The sequence below is a fragment of the Falco punctatus genome (assembly GCF_963210335.1).
Source record: "Falco punctatus genome assembly, chromosome: 5".
Classification (NCBI taxonomy): Eukaryota; Metazoa; Chordata; class Aves; order Falconiformes; family Falconidae; genus Falco; species Falco punctatus.
The window spans coordinates 22,894,986-22,913,929 of record NC_137584.1 but is presented as its reverse complement, the minus strand read 5'-3'; the positions used below and the strand labels follow the sequence as shown (position 1 = coordinate 22,913,929).

At 38.7% G+C, this 18,944-nt stretch overlaps 1 protein-coding gene across 1 annotated transcript in view; it reads left to right on the top strand.

Annotated features, from left to right (window-relative positions):
- DLGAP2 (DLG associated protein 2) overlaps positions 1-18,944 on the top strand; it is a 501,923-nt gene that overhangs the window by 426,419 nt on the left and 56,560 nt on the right. Inside the window, exons 8-9 of the mRNA XM_080387773.1 lie at positions 4,659-4,806; positions 8,360-8,579. Coding sequence (XP_080243899.1) covers positions 4,659-4,806; positions 8,360-8,579 — 368 coding nt within the window. The remainder of the gene's footprint in view (positions 1-4,658; positions 4,807-8,359; positions 8,580-18,944) is intronic.

Here is an 18,944-nt window from a genome sequence, read left to right as displayed (position 1 = left end):
TAAAGCTCGATTGCAGCTATTGGATTAGCTTACATGATTGTTTCTTTCATTAAAACACATTCTAAATAGCTTTCCAGTTTTACAAGTCTTCTGTTACAATGGCATAAATGGGGAAAAGTTACGGAGATGTGGACATGCTCTTCCATCTCCTGAAATCTCTTGGCAAATGTTACCTAATGTTTTTTGATTACAATACAAGTAAACTTAAACTTCTTCCTACATTTTTACTGTACTGAGTTCTGTTAAGAACAGCTACAAGACATGGCAAAACACAGAAGAAAATTTTTCTGGAATGGAAAAAGTAAAAAATTGTCCTTTTTTGTTTCTTCTTTTTGTGTGTGTTTGTTTGTTTTTGTTAGCTCATCATGTTGCTTGTAAGGCTGAAATAACAGGAATTTTCCAGCAGTTATTTTCCTCCATTAAGCTCTTAAATTTCATTCTTGGTGAGTTGCTGGGAAGAGCAGTTAGTTTGCACAAGAAGAAGAGTTTGTGTTTTTGTTGAAGCCAATGTCAGCAGTGAGGGAGCCGGATTAGATGGCTGTAGCACGGGTGAGCTGGACTCTGCTGACAGGGGCGTTCAGGGTAGTTTCAAAAGCTGCAGAGGACAGAAGTAGGAGAAGTGGCCCAATTGCTGGCTTTTGTGATGGTGTTTTGGAAGATCTTGAACAGGACAACTATGAGCTGGGAATTAAGAGGATTCTAGGGAGCAGTAAGGATTGGGATCTGGGTTGTTCAAGAATGAAGGAGAATTATACTTCAGGGTTTTGGTAAATATGAGTTCTGGGGCAGCTTTCAGACAGAAACAGCAGACGCATATGAGATCTGGATGCAGAGGCCTGAGTTTTTGCAAACTAGAGGAATGCAAGAAAAGGGAGGCTGTGATGCAAGACTTAGAAACTGCTAAGCAGGAGCTCTTTAGGTGTTTGGGGGTTTTTTTGGACTGCTGCCTCTTTCCTTATTCTTTGTCTATTTTTTGCTGTTGGAATATGCAGCGTAACCTCTTTGTCGTTCATTCTATATCAGGGTGACATGCTATCCCAGATATGCTATCAGATATACTGTCCCAGTTCAGTGTGCCATGCTATAGCTCACTTTATGTGGTTATGTTACAGTATTTTGTCCTTGAATACACTCAGGCAATCTGCTAAGCACTGAAAGTGGTGTTGCAGATTTAGCTAGCTTCACTGGGAGTCTTAAAGCTTCACTTTTAGAGTAGAAGTTCTCAAGACCTGCAAGGTCATGACATGGGACTGCCTTATTCCCAAAAATTTCTCTAGGATTTTAGCCTTGCTTGCAGCTAAGATACTTCTCATTAAATTTAAAGACCTCCTCCTACCTGCCCTGGACTTCCTATGAACCCAACGGAAAGGGGCAAACAACCCTTGAGAGCAAAAGCACTTTTAAGAGGGAATCCATTTCTAAGAGCTTGTCTCTTTGAAAAAGCAAATGGGAAGACAACAAACATGCCAATTTAATTTTTCCTGTTCATCTCATCCTCTTGCTCCTTTTCCACGGTACCAAACTTTAGTCATCTCCTTGATGTTAATGTGTGTATTTGTTTTGCGTTCCTGGAAACAAACTGTCAAACCGTCTCATGTGCTCATGCTTGTCTTGCCCTTCTTCAGTGATCAACTGAGATATTTTCTTTTATGCTCTATAATAGATGATCTTATTACTTTCTTTTACCAACGTGATAGAGTTGTGGAGTTTTGGAAATGAAGTCAAAAATTTTATTCCTAAGCTTATAGATAGAGTGGATATCATAAAAAAAGTCAGCATTTAGCAATGTCACATGTGGCATGTGTTTTGTAGTGCTGCTGGCAAGCATGGAAGTTCCTTGAGCAACAGATAATGACATTTAAGAGCAACTTTCCCATCTGACTTCTGGTTCTATGGTGTTTTGGTTCTGGATCATGTTTATAACAAGGTCGTCATTTTTACCATGTATTGACACGTTTATCCTAGAAGATAACTTTGAGTGTATATCTTAGAAATGAAAACTAATGATTTCTTTTTATCAGAAAAAATTCAAAGTATTAAACAAATGGATGTTAAATGCTTTTACAGAAATGTAACATTTATTTTATTTTGCTACAGTCCTATGAATCAATTGCTGTCCTCTGATAAATGAAAAATTAGTTAACTCTCAAGTATTGTCCAAACTGATCCATCAAAACTCAGCTGCTTAGCAGTACCATGGAATACTGGGTTTCTTTCCCTAAGAAATTATTGCTGTAGAAATTGTTGATTGTGTTTAATGATAGCAATATCTCACAAGGACCTGGTATGTATGTAATGAAGTACTAGGTTGTTGAGCATTACTTAGCAAAGGAGGCAGTTATTAGAAGCCAGTTTAATTAATTTTACATAGTTTATGAATTAATTAATAATTTATCCATTTATTCTATTGCTTCTGTCTTTTCTTAATGTGGCCCACGTTTTAATGAAGAAACCTCAAACAAACTCTTTCTGAACTTGGAATCCCAGATTTTGCCACCTGCTGACAAGCAGAAGGTCCAGAAGGGATTCATCTGTTTGGAAAAATACTAAATTAACAATACCAGCCAGATTTAGTAAAGCATATGCAAAGAATCATAATGACACAAAGCAGGTGACAGTCATCAGCTTGCTGCCTATAAAGGAGAGGAGGTTTAGTTACATCCAGCAACTAAATATAGCTAGGGAGACTGCACTGCTTTGCCTGTTATAGTGTATTTGTCTTCATACCTATGGGAACAAAAAAGTGCTGCTAGAGTTCTTGTTTTTATCATCTAAAACTAAATTAGACCCACTATCAGACAGCTATCTTAATATGCAAATCACTTTGACTGTTATGACTTAATTAACCTCTGATCACATGCCTGCATTGATCTCATACATTTTCATTTTGGTTTCCGCAGTTATAGCACAGTTTCAACGTAGTTTGCCCCTGTTGTGGGGTTACAGAGGTATTCCATAGAAGGCACTGAATAAAGATGGGAAGAAAAAAATTTCTTTTCTCCAGGGAAATTTCTTAAGAATTCAAAAAAATGCCTGCCTTGCACCAAGATGAAAAAAAAACCTGTCCTTTTTTACTGAAGAAGGCAGCCTGTCTTAGAGGCACGGATAGCCCAGCATTGGCAGACACACTGGGGAAGCAAGGCTATGTCGGTGTTGCCCCTGAGATGGCCAAGTCAGGGAGAATACATGGAAGTGCTTGAGAACAGATCTCCCAAGTATAAGCTTGAAAGGATCCATAAATCTCATCTGCTCTTGCAGCTGGTGATGTGAGGGAACCCTGGGTCATCACGTCTGACATCAAAGCACGTGACCACAGAAGAAGATGGAGCTCAACACATTGCTTCTCTAGTCAGGGCCATGACAAAAGGTCTGAGATTCCTCCCCGAGTGTTCCTCAGGGACTGCATCCAGCCCAAACTCAGGTTGTGTCCATATTAGTGAGGAAGGCTGAGTCCTTTCTCAAGCACCAGCCTATGGTCACACTTAGTGTTCGATAAATAGGGTCTAAGAAAAAGGTCCTGGTTTCGGCATCATTTTGCACCAGGAGTTGGACCAGTGGTTTTCTCATTCACTGAGTGGTCTGGTCCTTCCAGAGAGGAAGCTTCCCCCTTCACAGGGAAATTCCTGATAGCCCCGGCATGTGTCACAGCCACTGCTGGGCTGAGTAACTCTGCCAGCTCAGCTTGAAATAACTGCATTGCCAATACTGACAGACATTCAACTGGCACAAATCTATTGTTCCCAGAAACTGTTTTTGTTAAAGCTGCCGTTAAGGGCTAAACATGAAACCTGCCTGTTTACCATAGGAAACCCAACGTTATCTGAAACGTTAAATAGTTTATGCATTGATATCTAGGGATGAGTGTCACATGACTTCTAAAATCTGATTTCCAGAGGTCCTGAGAACTCTGATAAACCTTATTTGTGACTTTTTTTTTTTTTTTTTTTTGTAATTTTGTATCCAGGCCCAAGTACTGTTCTTAGGCTTATTTATTTTCCTGGAATGACAGATAATCAATGTATTTATCATAAAACATGAAGACTAACATAGTCCTGTAGTGAAAGCATACTGAAAGGGGCTCAGTGTGGTGTTAAGGTCCCAGTCCTCCAAACTGGGAGATGTGTTCTAAGAAACGCATTTCTAGAGCTTCGTGCAGTTGCTCCAGGTACCTGATTAATCTATTCTTCTAGCTGAACATGGGATATTTTGATCTTTTGTAAAAATATATCAATCCTTTGAAGATAAAAGGTCTCTTGACGCCTAAAGACCCTGATGAAAACCAGATGACAAGCAGCAGATTTTATCTGTGAAGAAAGATTTTTAGTTACTTTGGTTTGTGCTTTAGCTCTGGTTCTTGTTCCTGTTGACCTAGACATTCTCTTCTGGTGAAGTTCAACATTAATAACCAGGAGAATTGATGATGTTTAAATACAGCAAAGACTTAAAATTTCATATCATCTAGGTAGCAGAACTGCAGACAGATTCTCTGCTTGTGCTAAGGCGTTTGACTACAACAGATCTATGACGCTTTATAGAGAGAGAGATTTGGACCCTGGGGAATGGATTTGTGTCTCATACAAATTACTGTCTTTAGTGTCCTAATTGATTCCATCTGTAGTTTTACACCCTTTCCTTTTTTCTTCCTCTTTCCTTTGTAGTCAGAGCTACCTTCAAACTGCAAGTGACGTGCCTGGGGGTCACAACCTGGATCCCTCTGCAAACTACAATTCCCCAAAGTTTCGCTCAAGGAATCAGAGCTATATGAGAGCAGTGAGCACGCTCAGTCAGGCCAGCTGTGTTAGTCAGGTGGGAAATTCTTGTTATAACTTTTCTTATAGGTTAATCACAGATGCAAGAGTTGTTACTAGTGGATGGGTTTAGTTTGGGGGGGGGGTTAATTAATATCAAAATGAGGATGTGAATTGTCAAAGTAATTCAGTTCTAAGGAATGTAACCCTTGTTAAAAATTTCAAGGAAAATACCGAATGCTAGAAGCAAAGGGACACTATCACGCATATTTTCCATTTATTTTTCATTAAAAACATAAATACTGGTATTTTGATTTTTAGTCTATATTAAATATTTGAATGTTTAGAGGATTCAGACTGAATATAAGGGGCACACTCACTTATAATACTCATCCTCTGAAAATATCTACTCTGATTTCAGCAAATGTGGGCTGCCAGATTAAGATATAGATTAAAATAATTATGCTCCAAAGGAGCAGTGATTCACCTCTAAACTCAGTCCCTCACTTCTGGGTGAAAGAATAACTCCCATCAATTACTCTGTGTATGGGGACTTCTGAAAAGAGGCATTTTTCCACCCTGCTAGTTTTGTGTTGGTTAGTTAGTACCAAATCATGTTGAAGTGAGATCTGAATCAGGCCTGGGGTGCAAGCAGCCTGATGAAGTATGTGCATGTTCTGTTTTGCAGAGGACTTTACATAAAGTTTCTAATGTTCATTGGTCCTGACATTTCTTCCCTGTGTTGCTTCATGACAGGTGGGCCCTGCCCTCTTCTCAGACATGTCTTTATTTTTCTTTGACCATTTAGTGAGACACCTAAGGGTATAGTAGCTAACTGTGCACAATGGTTATGTTAAAAAAATATGTATTTTTTTAAAGTAATTTTATATTCATTCACATTCAATTTGTACTGCATGGCTATTCAGGCCTGGATTCAACTCATCTACCTTGAAAGATTTTAACTGAGGCAACACCTAAAGATTCCTCTGTAGTTAATGGAGTGAAAGAGTTTCTTCCAGAACAGTGCACATCCCAAGCGGGCTGAAAGCCCTCTGGAAACTGGGCAGGCTCCACGGACTGTAGAGAATTGGGAGGGACTAGTTGCCTGACTAATGCCCTTCAGTCAAATTCCTTAATTTATGTGGGATAGCACGCATCAGATTTAGAAACAGTCATTTTCCAAACCTTTCATTATTTTTCATAGCTCCCTTGTGAAACCTGTCCCCATCGTTCCCATTGGTTTTCATTATCCTGGTTTGCTTATTTTCTATTTTTATTACACTCTGGTTTTGAGAAAGTTTCATAAGAATTAGGTCCTGCATTGAAAGCAAGTGCTGTTGGCTGTCACCTAACAATGCTGTAATATAGAACTATTCTAACATCTTCTGCCTCTTTGGCCATGTCTGTGCATGGAGATGTTCACTGAGCTGTCCATAATGACTAATTGGTTTCAGCAATGTTAAAATTCTTCATTCCAATGTGCATTACCTGGAAAGATGTCCATAATAGATTTTATTTGCAGGTAGATTGCTCAATTGGCCAGATTAATTAAACCTGCTGGATATAGTTTCTTACTTTCTTTTTCAGTCTTCACTAAACTACGTGATTTTGTGTCAACCACATACTTCCTACTTCACAGTCCAGCTGTTTCCAGACCAGTAACAAATGCATTTAATAGATACTACACACAGTGAATATATTAAAATAACAAATTCTGAACCTTTGCTGTTTCCTGTTCCTTTTCCATAACACCATCACCTTCTTGCCCTATCTACATAATAGCAGATTGTATGATTTGTGGTATTTTTTAATGTCTTTTTAATAATTATGTTTTTTGTGAGGGCCCTTCTTTTTCACTCTTGACCAGGGGTGGAGTCAAGAAAGATGCTGGGTTCCATGGTTTATATTTTTAATTTAAGTTCTAAAACTTTTATTTTTCTATTGTCAATTACCTTAGTTTCAAAGAAGTGGTTAGGACTTAGTGTTTATGGGCTACATTACCATAAATTTCCTGATCAATGATGTATGCAAAATATTTCAGAGTAAGATAGGGGGTTTTAACCTTACATTAGATTGCATTAGTCTACTTAACTTTATTAGAAACAAACTTTATGATGGGTAATGTAATTTCTTTCAGAAGAGATTTAGTAGCCAAGATGTCTTACATGAAATTAAAATATCAGTTATTCATTATCATCAGAAGTTCCATATGAAATTTCCATTTACTTAATCAAAATCCTAAAACATTTGAAACATTTGCACTCACTCTCTTTCCGTAATGAGTAATGTACTAGGAACAGTAATCATGAAAAATGCACTTAGCAGCCATGTAGAAAAAGTAATATCAACTGGGTCTGCTGTTTAGTGATGCTACAAATTTAACTTAGTATTTAGACTGATTCTAATTTCTAGCACTCTCCATTTAAAAAAAAAAAATATATTATCAGGAGGTCATATCAGTGTTAGCTTCCTATCTGATTTTGTATAAACACAATTTTGAATTATCCAGGTACATTTGCAGGTAGTTAGGGCTGATCTCAGAGAGCCTGTTAAAAATGATGAAGGTAGAATTTAGGCACTCATCTTCAAAACTGCAATACACAGTTCCCTACCGCCAGGTTCCCTAAGCTTGGCCAGCCTGCCTAAACCCTGTTTAGCATGAAAGCTGCCCAAAAATGTACGAGTTTGCATCATGCCCAGCCTTCAGACAGCAGGTAGATGCTGGCTCCTGCCCAAGTCCTGCAGGAGCTGGAGGGTGGTGCTGAAATCCCCCAAGGGGCCAGCCTGGCAGGTAGCGCAGGTAGGCACGTCTCGGGTGCTCCAGCAGGCAGGGCTCCTCCACACAGCCCGTGGCAGAAGTATCGGACTTAAAATAATGCTGCTGCAGAAAAGGCAGCAGTAGTGGCTGCATCCCACGGTAGCTGAATGGCTAACCCAGTTAACCAGGGAGTGTGGTTTAGGGCCCTTCTCAGCTAAAGGTGGGCCAAGCATTACTTTCTCATCTGACCACTTTTCACCCTATTTCAGACAATGGTTATTCTTTCACATGCTCCACTGGACATAAGTTTAGATGCAATATTTCTCAAACCTTTCAGAAGCATCAGTTCCTCTCAACTTACACTTCTTCAAGCATGAGATACTTCCTTGAGCCCCTTGATAGTGAGAGGAAGAAAAACCTGCCATGTACACTAGATATCCACATGAGTAGTAACTTTGCTGTTAAGTGAGGAACCCAGGCAATCCACCCTCACCTTCTGAGGCTATTAGTACAGCTGATTTCAATTCCCCTATCCTGGCAGAGTGTGGATTTCTATCAGCACAGAGTGATCTTGTTGGTTACTATTAAGTCATGTATTAACAATCCTCTGTATATGCCAAAAGATATAAAATGTAAAATTAGTTGTATGGCATGTGTGATGTACTTACTATATACATATAGACAGCTGATGTAAGTTGAAAAAATGTGAATGTGATCAGAAGGGATTACGACATTTTAACTATTTGCTAAAACAGTTCTTCATCAATGTACAGGTGTCCATTTGAGATGTTGAGGCCGTGATGATCACAAAAAAGCAAGTCAAAAATCAAATGCATTGTTGTTGTTTATTCAGATGAGTGAAGCAGAGGTTAATGGGCAATTTGAATCGGTGTGTGAATCAGTGTTTAGTGAAGTTGAAGCTCAGGCAATGGATGCCCTTGACCTCCCTGGATGTTTCCGAACAAGAAGCCACAGTTACTTGCGTGCCATTCAGGCAGGCTATTCCCAAGATGATGAATGTTTACCTGCGATGGCATCATCCAACATCACCTCAACTATCAGGTCAACCACAGGTAAGCAAATCTACACTGACCCTTCCACTGTTCTGCATGTAAAAATATGTTGTCTTGCTTTGTAAGAGGATGTTTGACACTGGAAGTAATTTCCCTGTGTAGTGTCCAGTATTCTCAGATTTGCAGTACTGTACTGTTGTGGGTACAGCTTGGAATAAGCTCCTTCTGGGGAGAATCCTGCGAGCGTAATACCATGGACCTAGACTTTTAACCTCCATTTCCCATGCATAGTGTTATCCAGCTGCAAATATATATAAAAATGCAAGCATCATTTAGATATTGTTAGACATTTATATATTTTTATCCATCAAGTAATTGATTTTCTAAATGAGATGAGTTGCAATGATTTTAATTTAGGTCCTTAAAGTACCAAAAGAAAAAGAGAAGCAAAATTTGAAATATTTGGTCTAAACACTTGCAGACAATTAACTTGACAAGGAATTAATTAATTACCTTTAGCAAAGGTGTAACCAGTTGTATCAATACACTGAATCATAAACATCATGGCGAGCTTCACACATCTGCTATTACTAATCAGTGATCATTAGCGTTCATTGTTATACCATTCACTGTTAGGATCTTTTAACGTGCTTCTGGCTACTTTCTTTTCTCTTATTAATTGCTTAGCAAAGATGATAGCTTTATTTATTTTAGAATATTAACGATTAGTATTGGTAGAGAAAAGATTGCACAGATTGCAGTTAAATAATTAAATCTATAACAGAGTAATTAAATCTATAACAGATATGTATTCTTTGTTAAGTGATGCAAATTCACTTTTATGTTACCAAATATGTTAATGACAGTTTCTAATTATGATATTGTCCTCGTCCCATACTGCTAAATTGCAGTGCAGGCTACCCATCTACAAAAGGTAGAAACAGAACTCAAAACATATCATAAAAAATAAATTTTAAATTATTTGCTTGACACATCGGGAGCTTAAAAAGGAAGTAAGCTGAGGTTGGATAACATAAATTTTCACTCCAGAAGTAGCATAAAATATTATTTTATGGTAAGCACAATATATTAATTATTACATATAACTTTGTGTAAAATCAGAAGTTGTGGCCTACAATGCCTAGATGTAACATCTAGGGATATTTCTGTCCTTTGTTTAATAGAGATGTTATCATGATATAAAATGGGATTTTATTGCTACTCCAGAGACTAATTTTCATCTTTGTCCTATAGTACTGTGTGATTATTATGAAGAAACCTTCCAAGGCAAAAGACACAACTACTAAGTTGGTTGGTTTTAGCCTAAGCTGTCTTCAGTTTATATGTTAAATAAGCCCAAAATTCTCTCTGGAGGAATTTATTTTATTTTCTCTCAAGCAACAAAGCTGAATAATAGAATGTGTTTGGGAAAATAACCAGATTAGGCAGTAAATATGTTTGTATCCCAGTGTTTTCATACTTATGAAAAATGTTTTGCATTGACTAGCACTCTGCTGATTAAATACTGTGGGTTTTAAAACTTTAACCTACGTTTCACACGAGGCTTCTCCCTCATCTCAGAAATTATACGTCAGATAGATATTCTTGCCCAAATATGTAATCTTTCTGCTTTGTTGTAGGGAGGTGATATTGACATTGTGGAGTAAAAAGTTTATTTGAGATGTTTTCCTGAGCCAAAACTGTTTCCAAGCCTATGGACTATATACAGTTCTGAGTGTGGTTCTATATTCAAAATACTTTCTCTGTACCACTGATCAAGTTTTTCCTCAGCTTCTGTGTAGGGTAAATATTCAAATTAGTAATATTTATCTGATTTAAAGAATACTAAGGATTATGTAATTCCTTATTAGTTGAAAATTTCAGTTGCCAAATAAGTTCTCATTTTTAAAACCCCTAGGGGTAAATCTTCCATATTTCTCTCTTCAGGCCCTGTCACTTTGGAGGGAGATGCTTCATTTCCTATCATTACTACGATTAAAAAAAAAAAATAATCTTACTTCTTCAGTCCTCTCTAAAAACTGCAAAAGAAGCAGTTGCCTGGAATGTGAAAATGGTGTTGGCAGATATTTGACATTTATATGGGCTTCATTCAAATAAACGTCAAAAAGGTCAAAGTTTCACATCAGCCTTCAGTTCAAATTCAGTCTTTTGAATTCTTAGGAAAATTACATTACATTAATTCCTTTTTAGCTTCTGATGTAGCAAACTCTTCTTGGCAAAGAAACTAAAGCAATTTCTTAGAAAATTAATAGGCATTGCAATTTAATTATTACTTGAAATTTTAGTGATATAGGTCATGACTGCCTCTTATCGATGTTGTAAAGCAATTAAATCATAACACACAGGCTTAGCTAAAAATGAATTCATGTAACTAAAAATGTAAATCAAAAATTAAAACTGCAATATTTGATCTATGATTTCAATTACAGAAGTATGGAATATATATTTACAGCATGCATTTTCCTAAAATGTTCCTAGATGCATTAACACCTTTCAGAAGGTAAGAAGTTTGCAGCTATGATGAATATTATGTGAGACGTTATTAATGGAGAATGTAAACAGGGTTTTCTAATAGATGGGGTAAGAGCTAACTAGCTCTTTTTAAATGTATACAACTTTACAGAGAAAGCCCAGTAGGTTCATTGGTAATATCTATGGTACTAATAAACACATAACTTTTACACAGACCCACACAGCTTAATTATTACCTTAATTATTTTTGAAGCCAGACTTCTCCACCTCTGATGGAGTCTGTGTGACAAGATAAAGGGCACTACCTGTTGCCCCAGGTGTAAATGAATGAGACAAATGACAATGCAGAGGAGGCAGCCAGCCTTGCGCACACACTGTAGCTAGACCTGGACTCTGTGTGACCCCTGCTAAGACTCATATTTCATTGTGGTTATGGCATTTCTAGCCATCCTGTTTCATTTTGTAAAGAGATAATGAACCCAGTAGAAAGTACTTCATGTTAAAAGCCCTGAATGACAGCATATGCTTTCTGTCTCTGAACTGTATCCAGTTGCAGCTGTCAGATGCACAGCTGAGAAAATACAGCTCCAGCTGCTGCTGCCTCCCACCTTGCCCCTCCATCACAGACAACATGTAATTTCCTGAATGGGAAGTCACGGAGTGCAGCAGTCATCCTAACTATTACTGCCTTACATCTTTGCTACTCTTGCAAGCAATGCTTTGCTTTTCAGGAAGAGCTCACAAAATCTGGGTCGCTTTTCCAGGTGGTACCAGCTCGGTTCCCTATTGTGTTCACTTGGAAGGCTTCTTTCCGGTGAAGTCTGAGTAGTGTGGCAGAGTGCTGCGGGGAGGTGTGCAAGCTACCTGAAGTATCAGAGCCGTGGCACCATCAGCTCAGTGTGTAGTGAGCCCTGGCTGTGTAGTCCTGTTGGGAAGCAGAGTGCGCTAGGCTGGGAGCAGTGCTGCAGTAACACATCATCCCACATGCAATACCTAGGTTGTCTTACTGAAAATTAATTTAAATACCCTGGTACAACGCTGGGTTGTGCTATGAAAACGTAACCAATGAGGAGGTCTGGAAGATATTAACCGCTCTCTCCCTTGTTAGCCCTTTGCCTGAGAAAGCCAACTTATTTTTGTTAGATGTACTCTATATGACTTATTCCATGTGCTATAGTTCCTCACAGGGTGTTTTTTTTCTCCTGCTGATGTTGTTTGGTTTTACCGTGAATGCAGAAATATTACTGCGTTGCAATGATACTGCAGGTAGCAGTTAGGATGATCTCCTGTGAAGCAAAAGAACATGTTTAAATCCATGTTCTGAGACAGAGAGTAATTTGATACTTGCACCTTTGGCCATCCAGGATAACCAAAACCAGGTTATCGCCTTTTCAGATGTGGGGGGCACACTCAGTTTCTCCTGATGGCATTATTACACATTGTATAAACCACTTTCACCTTTACTGAGAGAGATGCTACCACTCTAGCCTGCTGCTCAGGACACTCACCCATCAGGTGGGATATCTGCTCAGTGAATATTGCTTTTATATGCAAATTGAAACTGCTGAAGCAGAAAAGACTAAATATCATATAAGGAGGAACTGAAGCACTCTGGTCAGAGGCAGGAAATCCTTCTCCAGCAACTAGCACTGACTGCGTGGCTGTAGAGGAATGAAGTTGGGTTAATTAGCATTGATAATATGCAACTGTGGGCTGGCTTCAGGGGTGTTGGCCGATGTAGATAAGGTGCAGCTGAGGCTGGTTCTGTTAGGTCCTTGAGAGCCAATGAAGAGAGAGCAGCCAAGGAAGAAGCAAGATAAGAGAGAACACATGCCCTGGATGAGGTGAGGAGAAGGCAGCAGAGGGACTGGCATGAAGAGTATGCTGGTATCAGATGGTATAAGACCTTGTCACAGTGTGGTAGTTTGGAGAGTGCTGCGACAAGTGGCCTCAGTTAAGTTCTTCAGCTTTTAGTCTGATAAATAAAAGGGAACATCCTTTTCAGTTTCTTAAAACTACTTTGCATTTTCCTCTAACCTGTTTTTTGGCTACAACTGTATGTTTTCATGAAAGGTTTAATGACAAAAAAATCTACCTAGCTATGGACTTCAGCAAAATGGGGATTGGGTCATGGTACATAAAGGCATCCTGGGTTGTTATCCTATCTTAGGTGTCAGTCCAAGATCAATTCTCCTGCTTCATGGATTTCCAGTCAATATTTGGAGAAGTACTGCTGGTGTCAGGGGATATAGTTACTAGCCTTAAGTGACCAGTACACTGTATTACAGTGACTTGATTTTTCTAGAAAACATAGCAAAATGCAAACCTGTCAGATCAGTTGTATATGTACTTCCTTTTATCTAATTCATAGTAGGTAGCTTTACTAAATTCATGTGTATGGAAGAGTCCACTGAAAAAGGTGATAAGTACAGAACTGTCTTTTGTCCATTTTACTTTTCTCAGCCAGTAGGACTCTGCTTGGCAAGGAGTAAACTCAGAGAATTCCACGTTTGCTGAACTATTGAGCAGTAATTCGAAAAGCAATTAATTCAGACAAGGTCACATTGCATGAGGGAGTTTTCAATTACAGCTCATACGATTCCACAGAATGCCTGAGAAATTGCAGGTTTCCTTTCTCCTGACTTAAAGCTATTTCCAGATTTCCATTTTTTAAACAAGGGGCTACGTAGGGTGAATTTTTAGTGCACATTTGACATTTAGCAACAAAACTCTCATTGCCAGTAAATAGATTGCATGGTCATGTACCTACAAACATAAAGGCATGAAAATATGGTATTTGATTGAGAAGTTGTACTGTTCCATAGCACAGCTACCCCTGCAGACCCCAAAAGGACTGATTCTCTGGTTGCTGTCTGAACACTAATGAAAGTAGTTATTCTTTTTGGGCTTGGTTTTGTTGGTTGGGTTTTTTTTTTTCCAAAGATATGAGGATACCAGGGCAGGCAAAAGTTTGGTGCTACTACATATGAAGCTAATGGAGTTCACTGAAGGATCACTAAGAAGACAAAGGGTCTCAAGCATCTCTCCCATGAGGAAAGGATAAGAGAGGTGGGACTCTTCAGCCTGCGGAAGAGAAGGCTCAGAGGGGATTTATAATTGTTTATAAACATAAAAATTGGGAAAACACACTCCTCAGTTCCTAAAAGAAAAATATTTTATGATCAATAAATGCATTACTTTTTTTTTATTTCCTCAAGGATAAGATACTTCATCCAGGTGGCTGCTTGGATCTTAATCCAACACGCTGTGGCTAAGAAAACCCAGCCAAATAGGGAAAAACATATGCATGAAGTAACATTTCCACAGTTTCTGTTCTCTCTATAGATATAAATGCTGAGTCTTAGAGGTTTTTACTGGTATCCATTACTAAGTAACAGCTAGCAGTGATATCCACAACAGGCATGTTTAAAACCACAAAACCTTAAGTCCAAATAAGATATAGAAGGCTGTTTTCTCACTTATAATTTGCCTGTTGACTTTGCTTAATTACTGTTGGGGCCCCACGGAATTATCTGGCATTCTGACTCTCTGCAGGCAGCATACCATATATCTGTGGGAGCACTTGGGGAACTTGAGTTAATACATTGATGCTGTGCCAACTTGGTGTGCCTATACTGTGAGAATAAATCTTACACTAACAAACGATAAGCCCAGTTCTACACTTGGATACACATTTTTCGTTGCTCTGGGCTTATAAAGGGGGGATAATTAGTCTTTAATTCTTTTAAATATATTGAAGTTCTGCTGCTATGTGGACACTGCTGTTTAATAGCTGTTCTACATGGTGGAAGTGGCCCAGGGAGTCACCAGGATGAAGGTGACACAGGCCCTTTGGTTCAAAGAGTTCAATAGAGGATGGCCAAGGGGGCATTGCAACTGTTCGTAAGTCTGGGATTCCCTGAGATAGAGTAAAGCTGTGCTAATCAGGGCTGCCTGGCCTCTTTAGGCTGATGAGGCGTGAAAACAGTGGGAGCGGTAGCCAGGAGCTTTTCATAATTTTCATTCTCCTTGGTACAGATGATCTGCAGAGGCAAAGATAAAAAATGAAGTCACTGCCCTCCATCTATGGTTAGTTTAAAAAATGTGTAATGAGTGTTTCTCCCTTGCTCCTGCTGTTCTGCGCTTGACATAATTCCTCTGTAACCTATTAGATTTGCCAGACAGCTGCTTCTTTCTTTATTAAAAAGGACACCCCTGCTCCCTCCCCTGACAGAATTTGGCTTCAAAGCTGTTCTGTGGGATCAGTTTTCACAGAGTTTTCTCAGCTTCATTTTCTGTAGCGTGTTATGCAGAGAAAAAAAAATAATACAACAACAAACAACCAAACAAGTATGTATAAGGAAAAAAAATTATTCAAGGAAGGTGATTCACTGTGCAGTGTTTGAAGCCTTGCTGACATGATAGACTGTAACAGTGACAGAGGTAAATCTCAGCCCAGCTGTTCAGCTTGAGGGTGCCAGAGGTTTTTGTCCTCAGGTGTGTCTGTGCAGCTGGGGGAAGCTCACAGGGTGGGTGAGCCTAGAAGCACCAGTTCATCATGTTTCCTTGTAGTAAAAAGAAAGCAGGACCCCTCTCCTGCCAGTGCTTCTCCTTCTGTGTTCCTCCATGGATGAAAAAACCTTTAAGGAGTATTCTCAGAAGCTCTGCATATATTCAGTCCTGGGTTTTGTTGAAGGCATGTATGTCAGGAGCCATAATGATGAGATGTGCGCTGGAACTACAATGCTTGCTGTGCTGGGTATACAGACATCATTTTGATTGCATTCTGACACTAATTTTTACTAGCTCACATGTAATATTTCATCCATCAGGGCCTCAGTCCATTAGTTAATGTAACTAAGCATAACTCTGTAAAGTTGACCCAGTTTTGCTTGCTGACAAATTGGCCCTCAGCTTTGTTATGCTTTCAGTACAACGGGGGTGTGAGTTGTGTTCTGCTGTGGCTCCTTTACAATAATTGATGCATTATATTTATTTATTTGTGATGCATGCAGCCACAGGGGAATTCCTCTCCCATGGGTCCTAGCAAGGGCACAAGGGCCAGCTGAGGCTATGTGTGAAGAAAGAGAGCTGCACTTCAAAATAACTATAAACTCCTTTATGGCAAGTCAGGTCTCGCTTCTATAGGGACCCTTCCACTTCTAGAATGTCCATTGGCCAGTAAAGCTATTTCCAAAAATGTATTATCAGACCCTTAAGGAGGCCAGTTCAGGTGCTTTCACTGTGTTCTGCCTCGTGGCGAGGACATTTTGATTAATGTTTGCCACTTACAAATGTACTTCTCCTGAGGGACATTATTTTTAACTTGCAAAATTGCCTTTTCCAGGAGAACAGAATGGTAGTGGGAAGCTGCCACCCAAATCCTTCCCAGTAACGGAGGCACCTGAAGGCAGAAACAAAGTTCTCCACTATTTAAATAAAGCCATATCTATGTTTCAGTGGAGAGGCACAGTAGTACGAGAAAACCTTTTATAGTTACCTTTAGTTTTACTTCCAGCAAATTCTCTTTTTTGTTAATACAAAAAACCCTCTTGGGATGCTTGCACATCTCTGCAGCCTCTCAGCAACTCCCATCCACTATTTTCAGTTCCCTAAAATGGAGTTTCATCAAGATAAGCTTGAACGTAAGTCTCCACTTCTGTGTCAGGAATTTTATTCAGACTTGGATCTACCCCAGGGGGTAATTGGTAAACCTTATACTTAAAATGTACTTGAAAGATTTTTTTACAGAGGATCAGAGAAAATAAAGATACTAAAATAAAGATAAAATAAAGATTCCTAGGGCATAACCAGAGAGAATTAGCCTTTGGCCTGACAAGTTAGTTGAGTGGTGTGGATTTTCCATCCAGATTGTTGTCTAAACATAGATGCTTTCGTGCAAACTAGTTGTCTAAGTTCCCATGACAATAAATTCAGATTAGTTCAAAGATAATTGGCTGGTACCATTTGAGACATCCACATGGGACCTACCAGAGAATTGCATCTTTCTGGGCAAGCACCTGTAAGCTAGGCAGGAGGGCCTAGGATCTCTGGAAAGGCATTAGATACTGATGTTTTAGGTGGGTTTGACTCAGACTGAATACAGTGTATGGATCCTACTGTGTACCAACACAGAATTAAGAAACCCCTACCTACAGCGAGGTGTCTTACACATACCTAACAGCATTCCGATGCTTACTAGCAAACTCTGTACTCACTGTAAGGCCAAAGTTTACCCTCACAATATAGTCCATTAAAATACACACACTCGAAACCACAAATATCAGAACAAGCAAGCAACTCATTGCTACTCTTCAAGGACAGCTAGAGGACATCCAAACAGGGTTAGGGAAGATACTGAGTTTGAACTGAGTAACCTATCTCTTGGCTTTCCGAGACTGAGAACAGAATATCAAGGACCTATCAATGAGTCATGATTTTTATATGCATTTCTTGACCCTTTGGGATAGTTCTGTCTCCAGAAAAATACATATATTTCCACTCTTTTCCTCCTTCCCCCAAACACGCACACACAAAAAAAAAAACCAACAAAAAAAAAACCAAAAAAAAAATCCCCAAAGATTTCAGTCATAAAAATTCATCTCACCTAATACATATATCTAAAATGTAGCTGTCAAAGGCAGTCACATTAATGTCCTATTATAGTCAATGAAATGTGATTTATCTTCTTTAGGATTGGTATCTGCTATGAAAGAAGTTGCCCTCTGGATGTCCCTATTTGTTGCCTACAATGATAGCACAGTATAGCTACCTAACTTTTATAAATCTGACATAAAAGTCGAGCCTATTCAAACTGCATTATAGGATGAAACCAAAGATTAAATCCTAGTTGCACTGAAAGCAAGGATAACTGAGAAGGCCGTGCTCTTACTGGGTCAAGAGCATCATTTGCTGCACTTAAATACAGGGTTGGCAGCCTGCAAGTAGCGTTCTGAGCACTGGTTTTGACACTGATAGTAACTCCATCTGCATCTTGGGTAAAATGATTTCTTGATTTGACTATTGCCTGTATTGTTGCCAATCTCAAAAGTGCACTCTCAGATTGTGTCTGGACTTCAGCTCTCTGTGGATTAAAAGAATGATTTAAAGGTATTAAATTATCTTTAATTAAAATATATTGTAATCACTTACATTCTATAATGTAGGGCCATTATCATAATGCACTGTTAAAATTATTCTACTGTGCAACACTTCCTTAATCTTAAGTAAGCAAACGGTTTTTCTCATCCCATTCAGTTTAGAATTCCTTACTGTCTGTTAAAGAAAATCACAAGCTGCACATAGTTACTGTAAGAATAAGAATAGAAAATATACCAACAAAACCAATGATAAGCCTACATAATATGGCCATAAGTGGGTTTAGGAGGCTGATGGAAATTATTTGACTTGACTGACAAAGGTATGTGGGAGTTCAAGGCGATTGTTTTTTTGTTGTGGGTTTGTTTTTTTTTTTTTAAGTACAGAATTACAGCAATATTGGTTTGAATCTATTGAAAAACGTTTTCAAATTTTCTGGTTTATTTCAATGTGAAAAGAGTAGCCCAGTAAGAGTGACTTTCAGCTTTTGGAGCAATTTTTTCTCTTTGTCTCTTTTTGTTTTGATGATGTGAAAAATGTAACCTTTACACCTGAAAAGCTGCACCTACATTCTGTAAATAAAACAGAGTATAGTTAAAGGTACCTTTTTCCTTCCTGCAACCAAAAAACTGAGATGGCGTTTTTTTAATGCAACTTCAGTATTCTGGAGGCACATAGGAGCTATTTAGAAGAGCAATACAGCTGTCAGCACTTTGCCATACCATCGACAGGATGCTGGTTAGGCTATAATTTCTCACTAATTAACTGATCTAAAATAGAACCCTTTGTAACTAGTCCATCAGCAATCCATGAGGTTTGTGTTGCCCACATCTC